This window comes from Monoraphidium neglectum, assembly GCF_000611645.1.
Source record: "Monoraphidium neglectum strain SAG 48.87 unplaced genomic scaffold scaffold01098, whole genome shotgun sequence".
In the NCBI taxonomy this organism is placed as follows: Eukaryota; Viridiplantae; Chlorophyta; class Chlorophyceae; order Sphaeropleales; family Selenastraceae; genus Monoraphidium; species Monoraphidium neglectum.
Window position 1 is genome coordinate 1,137 of NW_014012530.1, and position 11,748 is coordinate 12,884.

At 65.1% G+C, this 11,748-nt stretch overlaps 3 protein-coding genes across 3 annotated transcripts in view; 2 read left to right on the forward strand and 1 right to left on the reverse strand.

Annotated features, from left to right (window-relative positions):
- Window positions 1-368: 368 nt before the first annotated feature.
- MNEG_6639 (hypothetical protein) lies at window positions 369-2,045 on the reverse strand (the record flags this gene model as incomplete). The annotated part of the gene is made up of 5 exons (XM_014044884.1): window positions 369-531; window positions 748-902; window positions 1,227-1,338; window positions 1,493-1,614; window positions 1,854-2,045. The coding sequence occupies 5 exons, from the start codon at window positions 2,043-2,045 to the stop codon at window positions 369-371; spliced, it is 744 nt and encodes a 247-aa protein (XP_013900338.1).
- Window positions 2,046-3,969: 1,924 nt separating this feature from the next.
- MNEG_6640 (hypothetical protein) lies at window positions 3,970-6,506 on the forward strand (the record flags this gene model as incomplete). The annotated part of the gene is made up of 6 exons (XM_014044885.1): window positions 3,970-4,079; window positions 4,404-4,481; window positions 5,075-5,177; window positions 5,423-5,519; window positions 5,748-6,162; window positions 6,368-6,506. The coding sequence occupies 6 exons, from the start codon at window positions 3,970-3,972 to the stop codon at window positions 6,504-6,506; spliced, it is 942 nt and encodes a 313-aa protein (XP_013900339.1).
- Window positions 6,507-7,275: 769 nt separating this feature from the next.
- Window positions 7,276-11,748, forward strand: part of MNEG_6641 (hypothetical protein) — a gene marked incomplete at both ends in the record, with an annotated part of 7,019 nt that continues 2,546 nt past the window's right edge. The window contains 7 exons of the mRNA XM_014044886.1: window positions 7,276-7,427; window positions 7,588-7,834; window positions 9,614-9,766; window positions 10,063-10,212; window positions 10,592-10,810; window positions 11,344-11,406; window positions 11,587-11,694. Coding sequence (XP_013900340.1) covers window positions 7,276-7,427; window positions 7,588-7,834; window positions 9,614-9,766; window positions 10,063-10,212; window positions 10,592-10,810; window positions 11,344-11,406; window positions 11,587-11,694 — 1,092 coding nt within the window. The remainder of the gene's footprint in view (window positions 7,428-7,587; window positions 7,835-9,613; window positions 9,767-10,062; window positions 10,213-10,591; window positions 10,811-11,343; window positions 11,407-11,586; window positions 11,695-11,748) is intronic.

Below are 11,748 nucleotides of genomic sequence, written 5' to 3' on the forward strand. Positions count from 1 at the left end.
CAAACAAAATTTGCTGCTGACGTGTGCTCACCACGCATCCGACAGAGCACGAAGGACTCCCAGGGGTGTACTGCCAAATGCACGCACCACGGGTGCAGTCGCGTGCAGCGGCAGCGGCACTGCCAAAAGGGGAGGCCACAGGGAGTCTTGGAATTGACGGACGCAGTACGTACCACGCTCGCTTCATCTTGTGCCAGTAATGACCAATCGTCAAAAACGTGTGCCACCACACCCTACACAGCGCATCCTGCAACAGCACACAGCAAACAGCGGTGAGACTGTTTGTCACGAGGCTGCGGTCTGGTCATGTTCAATCTGCAAAAGCATCTGCCTCGTCCGCCGCTCTCGCATCCCATTTGATGATAAGGTCACGCCGCGGCGTCCCCCGGTCGCCGCCGCTTCAGCGCGTCGACGAGGGCGTCCATCACGGGAAAGTAGGGGTAGCAGGAAACGTGCAGGTTGGCCAGCTGCTCGGGTGTCAGGATGGCGGTGCACAGGAACAGCATGGCCGTGACGGCCGAGACGCGGTACCTTTGAAGCGCGCGACCGCAAGCAGTTGATGCAGGGGAAGGGCCCATACCTTGAGTTGGGCAAGATGATACACTGGGGCCACGGAGAGCCACCCTCATGCGGGGCAAAAAGGAAGTTTCTTCAACTCGGAGCTGCCAACGGTGCTGCAATCAACCGCGCCGCTCGAGCTTGATCCATGCGCAGCCATGCTGCGCTGCGCAGTCGAGCGCCCCGCACCTCGACATGACAGTCTGCACCTCCAGGACAGCCTCCTCTTGGGCGCACAGGTCGTAGGGCTGCGCCAGCGCGTCCGCCACGACCTCGGTCGGCCGGCAGCGCAGCCGCACGCCCTCGGCCTTCCACCAGTCGTTTATGACTGAGTACAGGATCGCCTGGGGGCAGGAGGCGGGGGCGGGGCACAGCAATGAAGGCCAGGACGTCAAGAACGATGTGGCTAGCAGAGACGGTTGGCGGCGAATGCATGAGGCGAGCATGTATCGCACGTTGCGTGGCGCGATGTGCATGGTTGCATCAAGAAGAGCCGTTTAAGGCAAGGCGTGTGCAGCGGAACTGCAGCAGGCGGGGACCCACATCCACACCGACGTCCAGGGGGGACAACATGCGAGCTGGCTCGCTGGGTGGCAGCGGCCACGCTGCGGCCTGTCGCTGCACCAGGGCTGCTCGCAGGTAAAGCACGGCGTGCACCGTATGCGCACCTGGTCAGGTGTGAGGGCCATGCACTCGGCTGCCTTCACCCACACCTCTTGGGGTGGCTCCCCGACCTCGTTGGTGTCCATGTTGAGCCGCATCAGCTCAGACAACCATACCCTTCGCGGTTGGGAGGATGTGTTGGGACAAGCGGCGCTTGTGATGTGGCTTGCCTGGTGCTTGCACGCAAGCGTATGGGGCCATGCATGGGCATGCAATTGCATAAGCAAGAGCTCCAAACGGCGATGGCACAACCACCCTTTGACATGCTCACTCTGTAAGCAGGGTGGAAGCGTAGACGGTGTTCATGCGCAGCAGCAGCTGCACCGCCGCGTAGGGCCACGCAGCGGGGTGGGGAGCAAGCAGCAGGTTGAGTTTACCCGCCTTGAACACAAACTACCAAGGATTGCAAGCAGCGGGCATACTAGGCAGTTCTCGTAGCACAGCTTGCTACGTGTGGACACGCACGCACGTGCACGCGCGCACACACACACACACACACACACACACACACACACACACACACACACACACACACACACACGCGTGCGCGCGCACACGCACGCATGCATACTCAGGCGCGTGCACTCAAAGGCACACGCAAGCGGCCCTGAGTACCCGCGCACGTCCCTGACCTGCATCATCTCCTCCCTGCAGGGCTGGCCGCCCTCCACCTTGAACAGCAGCGTCGACAGGTCGGCCAGGTTGGTCTTCCACCAAGTTAAGAAAGTGGCCTTGTCCCGGAACTGGCCACGGCCGGCCAGGATGCTGCCCAGCCGCAACGCAAGGGTGCGACGAAAGCAGCGCGTGGACCACTTTAGGAGCATTGGTTTATGGGGGATTCTGCAGCCCCAGCAGCAGCAGCAGCAGCCGCGTTTCCAAGCAGCAATGGTTGCGATCATGACAGCCGCACATCATCTTAGCACCCATGCCTTATCGCACCACCCACCTAGCAGCGTACGTTGACGGCGCCACGCCCATCCCCCCTCCCTGCTCAGGGTAATGCAGCGGCTTGCCTCGCCACGCCCCAGGCGGAACCACTCTGCCGCCGCTGCCACTGCCGCCGCTCCCGCCGGCGCCGCCACCCGCCAGGGCCGGCGCGGCCGCCGCCAGCCCCGCCTGCACCTGCGCCGCAAACTCGTCCAGCCGCGCCAGCGCGGCCTCGGCGGCCCTGGCGCCGTCGCCGTCGTCGACGTGGGAGGGGGATGACAGCAGGTTGAGGGCCTCCCATGACAGGCAGAGGCCCTGGATCACCAGCTCCCTGGCGCGCTCGAGCGCGTTGACCTCGGACTCAACAGCGACGCGGCGCTCGACTTGTTTGAGCTGCTGCTGGAGGGCGGCTGCGGCAGGGGGCAGGCGGGTCGCGCGAGTGCGGTGAAGTGTGTGTGTGTGTGTGTGTGTGTGTATGTGTGCGTGTGTGTGCGCGTGCGTGCGTGCGTCCGACCCTGCGTGTGCTCGCGCGTGCGGGTGCAAGCAGACTTGTGCGCCCATGTGTTTGTGGGCATGTGCACGAATGCACATGCGCCACGGCGACACTGAATGTGTGTGGATCACAGTGTGCAGACAATCATGTTGCTGCATGCATGTGTGATCCTGTGATTGGGAAGGGATTACGCATACATCGTTAGAGGGCTGCAGCACGAGCAGCGCGCCAGCAACCGCACCGCCTTTCGGCCCAGGTGTGCCCCTGCGCGCGCACCAATGGTCTTCTGGTAGCGGGAAGCAGCAGATCCCGATCTTTGCTCCCCCCCGGGAGGCCTGCCCGACCTCGTCTTGCCCGCGAGGGGATCCTCCTCGCCGTGTCCCGACATCAGGCCCGTGTGGGTGCCGTGATGTTGCTTTCCTCCGAACTATCAACAAATAAAAATCGACTATGGCTTGGTCTACGCGTGCTGGTGTGCATTGCCGGAGGCCAAAGAGGCGGGTGCCCGCCCTATCGGTTCGGGCGCACGCAGGCCTGCCCGATTGCCTTCCAAGTCAAGCGCAACCAGTGCGACACATTGTGCGCCCATGCTGTCATGCAGCTGTGGTTGGCAGCTGCCTTTGACGTGTTGAAGCAAGTTCTCAAGAACCCCTGCTGTTGCAGTCCACGTGCAGTCAAAAAATCCGACTCTCCATCGGTGCCTCACGCATCCGCAGAGATCCTGTGCGCTGGCTTGGCACAAGGCAGAAGATGATGAAACGATGGACCACTTGGATCGAAGGCACCGAGGCGGGGTTTGTTGCGGCATCCAGCACGCTGCAGCCTGCTCTTTTGTCAGGGTTAATGAGTTAGTGTACCACCTGGCTGCAACAACTACCGCAGTGCATTGTGCCCACGGAATTGCCACATGTTGTGGGTCTCTGTTGCAGCTAAAAGTGAGGCCGTCGGCGCAATTAATTGAGGGATTAAGGGGTGCATGTTGTGGCTTCGAAACCCCCGGCTCTGGCTGGTCAGTCAGATGGAGAGTGGTCAGCAAGGCCGCCATGCAGTAGTCTTTACGGCAGAGTGCCCTTGCACTCACCGTGCCCATGCACTTGCTGCCCACGTGGAACTCAATGGAGATTGTGTGGCCTGTGGCCGGCGTGTTTTGAAGTGCAGCAGCCTGCTGCTGCGCCGAGGGAGCAGCTTCAGAGCAGGCAACTCGCAGGCAAGCACCCTGCTGCACCTGCACAGCGCATGTGTGGTGCTTCCCTTGCCAACATTTCGAGTATTGTTTAGAAAATCAAACACAAGTGGAAACATACGCACTCCTGACAAGCTTAGCCGCGATGTCCCGCGAGCGTGACGGGCGCGGTGGTGAGGGAGGACGCGAGTCCAGGGGGGCTTACAGACCCGACGGCGTTTCGCTGCTCATCAGGAACCTGCCGCTGGACGTGCGGTGAGCTGTGATCTGACCGTCTGCTTTAGCTGCTCGGGGGACTGTTGGGCCACTCTGGGGCGCAAAGCAGTTATATTGATGTTTATGAAGGGCTAAGGAGCGGCGTTGCGGCCGCTGTTGTCGACGGTGTTGACGCTGGTGCTGTTGTTGCACCGCACCGCCTGCTCTGCTGGGCCAGCGCCGTATGCCGTGGCCTGGCGCCATTGCGCATGGCTCTGACTGCCCAACACTGTGATGCCTGCGGCATGCAAGTGTTGGTCAACCTCGCATGCACGCCTGTGCTTGGCACCCATCTGCACCTGCTGGCTGTGCTGCGTCGCACAGGCCGGAGGACGTGCGCCACATGTTTGAGAAGTTTGGGGAGGTCAAAGACGTCTATCTGCCCAGAGACTACTACAACCAGTGAGTCCCAGTGACGACTTGGCGATGGCAGGACGCTGCCGGTCACGCAACCCTCAAGATGCCCGTCCCAGCCATTCGGAGTGCAAGATCACGCGCGCACCGATCCATCAAGGGGCACAAGCAAGCACGAGTGTCGCGCCCGCGCAAGCGCAAGAGCAACGGCCCAGGCGGATCGTTCAAAGGGCCCAGCACACGCGAGCGGGGCGAGAGGGCTCAAGAGCCCAAGTGCCGGCCCAAGAGGAGTGCGCGCGTGCCAGCAAGAGAGACGGAGGTGCAAGAGAGAGTGCAAGCCAAGGCCGCCTCAAAGTGGTGCCAAGCTTGCTGAGGGGCCAAGCGCGGCGTCCTCCTGCCCGAGCTCCAGAGCCCGCGATTGCACCCCAGCCATCTGCCCGCTCGCAACCTGCTCGGGGCTGCCCGCGCGACGTCCGGTGCGTTGTGCATCCTGCGCCTACGCCGACAACGCCAGCGGCCACAGCGCTCGCCTAATCTGGCTGTTGCACGAGCGTGGCGTGAGCCTCCGCCGCTCCGCCCGGGCCCGTGCTCGATCTGCGACGCTCCCTTGACACCCCCCTGCCTCCCCAACTCCTCGACAGGCGCCCCAAGGGGTTTGGGTTTATCGAGTTCACAGACCCCCGCGACGCTGAGGAGGCGATCCGCGACCTGGACGGCACGGTTGTCGGCGGCCGCCGCGTTGAGGTGCGGCCGGGCTGCACCGCGCGCTCGGGACCCTCGGCCTGGTTCCCCACGGGCACTCCTTGCACCGACATGGACCGCAGCCACGCTCCGGCCCCTGCGATGGCTTGCCTTTGCCCCCGCCCTTCCACTCCGACCAGACCTCGCTTCATCAGCCCGCTCCCCTGTCTTTTGTTGATGATGCGTTGCACCGTCCTCTGACCCGTGCTCATTTCCCTCGCCTGGCGCCACCTTGGGGCCCGCCGCAGGTGGTGCGCTCTAAGCAGTCGCGCAAGACGCCCAGGGAGATGCTTGACCTGGAAAAGCAGGGCGGGGAGGGCTCCAGGGGCGGCGGCGGCGGCTACGGTGCGGGGGCAGGGCGGGGGTGGGCGCGGGGCTCAGTGCCGCAAGGGGCGCGGCACTTGTTGAGTGGGGACAGCAAAAACCCCTCTTGGTGCTGGTGCAAGAGGAAGGGAAGTCTTGCCGGGGCGGTGAGGTCACCACAACGTGCGCTCGCTCTTGCTGGCTATCGTGGGCTGTCCTGCGCTGCCGCTTGGTCGCCCGCCAAAGGTGGCTGCTTGACCAACTCTGCAGGCTCGCGCGGCGGTGGAGGCGGCGGCAGCGGCCGGGATTACGATCGCGGCCGCGACTACGACCGCGGGCGTGACTATGACCGCGGCGGCGGTCGTGATTATGACCGCGACCGCGGCGGCGGCGGCGGCCGAGACTATGACAGGCGGGACAGAGACCGCGATTACGACAGGCGTGACCGTGGGGGCGGCGGCAGGGACTACGGTCGCCGCAGCCGCAGCCGGAGCCGCAGCCGCGACGGCGGGCGCGACCGCCGCGGCCGCAGCCCGCCCCCACGCAGCCGCGAGAGGAGCCCGCCGCCCCGCGGCGCGGAGCCGCGCGGCCGTGACAGGAGCCTGAGCGGCGGTCGCGGTCGGTCGCCGGAGCCGCGCGGCGATGGGCCGCGCCGGGCCAGCCCTGAGGGGCGCAGCCCGCACAGGTGTGTGCCTGGGGCTGAACGGCTGTCGGGCACTCGGATCACGAGCCGCTGACCCGGCTGATGGAACCGCCTCGCTGAGGGCTAGGTGTGCGTGGTGCCAGGCCGGCGCAGTAACATCTGTTGAGTGCGCGTGGTCCCGCAATCAACACCGCCTGGGGCAACCAACATCACCCCCCCTTCCCCTGGCCGCCCATCCGTCTCGCAGGCACACCGACCGCGACCGCTCGCCCGCTGACGAGGGCCGGGCTGCTGCGCACGTCGCCGGTGGCGACGGCGGCGACGGGGACAGGGGTCGCGGCCGCCGCCGCGGAAGCAGCGGCAGCCCCGCGCGTATGGACGACTGATACGCGCGGTGACTGATACGCGCGGTTAGGCCCAGCGCCAGCGTCACCTCACACGCATCTACCCCTGGGGACTGGTGTGCTGGTTGACGTCACCCGACATGCCTTTGTCAGGTTTGAGGGGCGCTCATCTCCCTCTCTTCTGCCCAGCCCTCCTGCCTTGCAGCTGCCAGCGTGTTGCACCTGTAAGTGTCTGCCATTTGTATAGTCAGTGCAGGGTTGCCATGCCAACGCAGCAGCACCGGGGTAGTCAAGGCTGTCGATTGATCTTGCAGGCTTCAGGTCATGTGAAGCACAGCAAACTATCAAGTGAATGGATGAGCACGGCGTTGGTGCAGCGGCAGCTGACCTGATGCACTTGTCTTGTCAAGCTGGGTGGGGGTGTGCAAGGAGTACAGGCATGCGTGGTGCGTCGGTGTGCAGGGTGCCGGGTGCCCCAAGACAAATGAGATCGCTGGCTGGCATCTGTTGCCGCAGCTCGCATTCCAGCAATGGTTTCGTCCGCTATTATTTTTGCCTGCAATTTGAGAGCTCACTTCGCGTACCTCTGCCTAGGCCGGGAGGCGCCGGCTGCCCCTTTGTTGTCAGGTCGCACCGGTGAGCAAGGCCAGGAGACCGATAGAACCTCTGCGAAGATGCTTCAGACGACATTATTGCCGCCGCACTGCCAAAAGGCATCGCAGCCTGCCACTTCGCGCTGCGCCGTGCCACATCGTTGACCCCATCCATTGCGCCCCCTTGCCGCAGGCGCGTGGCAATGCAGAAAACACCCATGCACGCCCTCGCGCTCGCGACGGTGCTGCTGGCCGCTGCTGCCCTCCCGCATGCGGCCTGCCAATCGGCTGCGCCCGGCAGCGCGGCCGCCAAGGCAGCCTTTGCTGACCTGTTCTCAGCCCACTGCCACAAGATTGGGCCGGAGGCCTGGTGAGGCGCGCTCCTTTCGACCTGCCATGGGCAGGCAGCCACCTGGCAGGAGCCGTTTGTACGGTGCTGCGCGCCGATTATTACGAGCTCATTGTTCCGTGCCGACGCGCGGCCATTGAAAACATCACCTCGCGCCCACACCGCCCGCTGCTCACCCCAGCGCGGAGTTCACGACCAACGTCCTGAAAGACGTCACCGCGGCGGCTTCCGGCGGCGGCCCCTGCGTCGTGTCGCCGGCGCAGGTCGCCGCGTTCAAGCCCCTCACCCGCAGCCTCAACGCGTGGGTCGCGTTTTTCAAAGCGATGATGCTGGATAAGAAGTGCATTGCGGATGCAGCATGCACAGAGCGGGCTTACCGCGCCGTCGGGTCCGACACCAAGGCGGGGAGCTTGGCGATCTTCTACCAGGTGCGGCAACTGCGCCACACGGTAGGGCCGGCGGCACAGGGGCCATGGTGGCGGGCGGATCGCGCCCATGCTTCTGTGAAGCGGGTGCAGGCACATGCGCACGTATCCAGGTGCGTGCAGATGGAGCCACTGCGTTGCGTCATGATCTCTTCGACTCGGCTGTTGCGCTTAACCTCCTCCTACCCGCTCCCTTCCATCTCCAACCACCCCAGCTGCCGGCATGCGCCGTCACGTGCAATCCCGTGTCCCTCACGGCCTGCACGGGCATCTCCTGCTCCAAAGCCATCGGATTCAGTGAATGCTCACACAGGAAGCAGGCGGCAGCGCAAGCCTCAGGCTGAGTCCCCAGTGCTGCACGCACGGCCCTGCCGATGCTCCTGGGGCGGGCCGCCCACAAGGGCGTTTTGGTGAATCGCGGCGAGGCAAGAGTGTTTTGGGGAATTGCAGCCCGCCTCATATTTGCGGGGCTGCCTGCTGCTTCAGGCGCAGACCTGGTGCTTTACGGCTGCGCGCGCTGGGTTTGCTTCTTGCTTGGGACGGGCTTGGTTGATTCAGCACTGGGATGGCAGCTGCTGCTGGCATTGCATGCATGCAACTCGTGAATTCCTTGCTCGCAGACGCAGACCATGGCGGCGCTTCACGTCGCCACATGCGCCTGCAGCTTGCCCTTGCAATTATGCGCCGGCCACCTGGGCGCTCAGCATTTGTCACCTGGGCATTGCGGCCTGCGGGAGCCGCGCTGGCCGCATCACTACTTGCTGTGCCAAATGCTTGGCTGGTGTGATGTACAAACTCTATATACTGCAGCTACTGCACACAAGCACTTTTGCAGGCTGGTGTAGCTGCTCGTCGGCACAGAATATCGCCCCGCATGCTCCTTTCCTGCCCTGCACCAACTTGAAATGCATTCTGGTGCCCAAGAAGTGGTACATTCTGCGGCTGTCAAAGGGTAAAAGTCCCACCACGATCTTGGACGGCTCGCTGCTAAGTGATTTGGATGGCAACGGTCCAACTGACTCGTGCTGACCCATTGTCGAGGCAGCCCCTTGCTGTCTGCACTGTTGTGCAGACAGCAGGAGTGAGAGGACATGCAAAGCATTATGCATGCATGATTTCAGTCCTACCGTGGTGCTTGGATGGCAGAAAACAGTGCAATCGACGTCCGAGTCTATGAGACCAATGCGACGCATGCCACGCCGGCACCGCGTTTCTGTGGTCGGCGCCCTCCCATGGACTCGAGCCGCAGAGCTGCACAGTATCATATAGAATGCATTTTCTGGATCATCATCGCTCTTGAGGTAACTCACTGGCTGTTCACTGGGTACTACAGGGGCACCGGAGACGTGCATGTTGAAATGAATGCACGCAGTGGCCCCTTGTAGGGTGGCGGCTTCAGCGCGAAAATGGTTGTGTGATTGCCGAATGCGATTCTTGGACCGCTGCGCGGCCCATTGGTCGTTTTGAGTGCCGCGCAGCGCTTCGGTACCAGCAACAGAGCGATATAGCGGTTGTAGGCAGCAATCCATGAGAATGTTGATTCAGCGTGGACTCTTGCCCGCAGCGGGCGCTACGCGGCGCGTCGCCGCCGCCGCCGCGCTGCGACAAGCGCCGCAACGCTGCGCCGCCACCACTGCTGTGCTGGCCGCGAGCCTCCCGCTCTTCCCGGCATGTGCGCCTGCCTTTTCCCACGTGCCAGCATGCGTGGCGCATGCGCGGGCACGAGTGCGCTGTTGCTGCACAGCGGCAGCGGGCGAGGGGACGCCTACCAGCACCTTGCAGGAGCAGCAGCAGCAGGAGCGGGAGGAGCAGCAGCAGGAGCAGCAACGGCTGCGCCACGGGGAGGCCTCTCAGCAGGCGCAGCAGCAGGGGGCCGACCCCGCGTACCTAGTGATCAACTTCTACCACCTGGTCGATATCCCCGACACCTCAGAGGTGAGCCGCACACGCAGCTGGCGGCCCGCGCCGGCAGCCGGGAGGGGCGGCCTGCCCCACGGCAACCGCCGCGGAAGGGTGCCGCCCGCGGCAGCGCGCGCGGCGGCGCGGGGACGGTGTTCGGCGAAGCACGAGCGGGGGTCCGCCAGTGGCAGGGGGGCGGTGTTGGGCGCACTCCTGCGGCCGCCGCAGGCCGCGTGAGCATGTCTGCTGGGCCCCCACCGATAAGGAAGCCTTGAAGTGTCCACCCTCACGGGCCCGCCCCGGCCGCAATCGCACGTACCTCGAGCTTGCAGATGATGCGGCGGCAGCGGGAATTTCTGGCTGATAAGGACATTCGCGGCCGCATCTACATATCACCCCACGGCATCAACTGCCAGGCGGGCGGCAGCACCCAGGACGCGCGCGCGTATGTTGAGTGGATCGAGGCGCAGCCCGAATTCAAGGTATGCGCCATGTAGAAACACAAGTTCACTGTGTCGCGCGACAGCCGGCTTGGGGACGCGGCCAGCGGCCGCAGCGGCGCGTGGAGGGGGGGCGGCTGCGTGGTGCAGCTTCAGGGCGCGCGTCCTGTTGGGCTGGAGACGGGCGCTTTTGGCGCCGCCGCGCGCGCCGCGCGGCGGCGTGCGTGCGTGTGTGGTGTGGTGTGTGTGTGTGTGTGTGTGTGCGTGTGTGTTAATCCTGAACTTGCGTGGGGCGCACGGCTCGCCCTCGCCCTCGCCCTCGCCCGCCCGCGCCCCCCTCCATGCCGCCCGCCCGGCCGCCCTCCTCAGCACGCCGGTCCCAGCCCTGCCCCCCATCCGTTTCCCCCCATCGCAAACCCAGGGCGTCTCGTACTCGCTGTGGCCCGCGCCAGGCCACGTGCACCCCAAGCTGCGCCTCAAGGAGAAGCCCGCCCTCATCTCCCTGGCCGGCGGCGTAGACGGCCTCGCGGTCACAGACCCCGCCGCACGCGCGACGCCGCTCGACCCCGACGGCTGGCGAGAGATGCTGCGGCGCGCGGACAGCGTCAACCGGCGCGTCGCGGCCGGGGAGGAGGAACAGGTGGCGAGGCGTTTTTTGGGGGGGGGGGGCGCGCGGGCGGATGGGCGGGGATGGGGCTCGGGTAGGCCGCCCCCGGCCCTGCCTGCTGGGCTAATCGCCAAATCGCGGCGCCTCGGCGTGCGGCTTCATCTCTGTCGCCGCCTGTCGGAATTTGTGCTTGCTTTGTTTGCCCCCAAAGCCCAAGTGCACGCGGCGCCCGGGCGGGCGCGCGCCCGCCGTCTCCCCCGTCGGCGGCGCGCCGCCCGCCCCCAAATCCCGGACTTTGGGCGTCCGCCAGAGTGACCCGCGAGGCGCCCTCTGCTTACCTGGCGCGCTTGGCACCACGCCCCTGCGCGCGCCCGGTCAATGTGCGGCACCACAGCTTTGCAAGACGCTGCTCCCTATTGCAGCGCCTTCTCCACCCCCAAACGCTCCTCCCTTGCCGGGCCCTCTTCCCTCGTTCACTCGTTTGCTGCCCTCAGCCCATGTCTCCCCTAGATGGTCCACCAACCAGCCGACCGCCTGACTTCCGCCCGTCTGCCTTCACTGCTCAGGCAAAGCGCGTGGTGGTGCTGGACGTCCGCAACGACTACGAGTGGGACGCCGGCCACTTCCAGGTCAGCAGGCGCTGACTCAGCAGCGCGAGGCCTTCCCCGCAAGGGACCTGCCCCTCCTCTTGCTCCCTCCCCATCCCCAACCCCGGGCCATGCAGCTTTGGCCGCCATGCCGCTCACCCCGCGCCCGCCCGCACCTCATCCTGCTTGCGTTTGTACTGCTTTCCACCCCCGCGCGCGCAGTGGGCGGAGCGGCCGCGCGAGGAGGAGTTCAACGAGACCCCGGTGGGGGAGGGCGACCAGGACGTGCCAGACTACCTGGCCGGGGTGGACAAGGACGCGCCAGTCATGGTGGGGTTTTGTTGGAGACTGGGGGGTCGAGGGGGCGGGGCAGGGGTTCAGGGG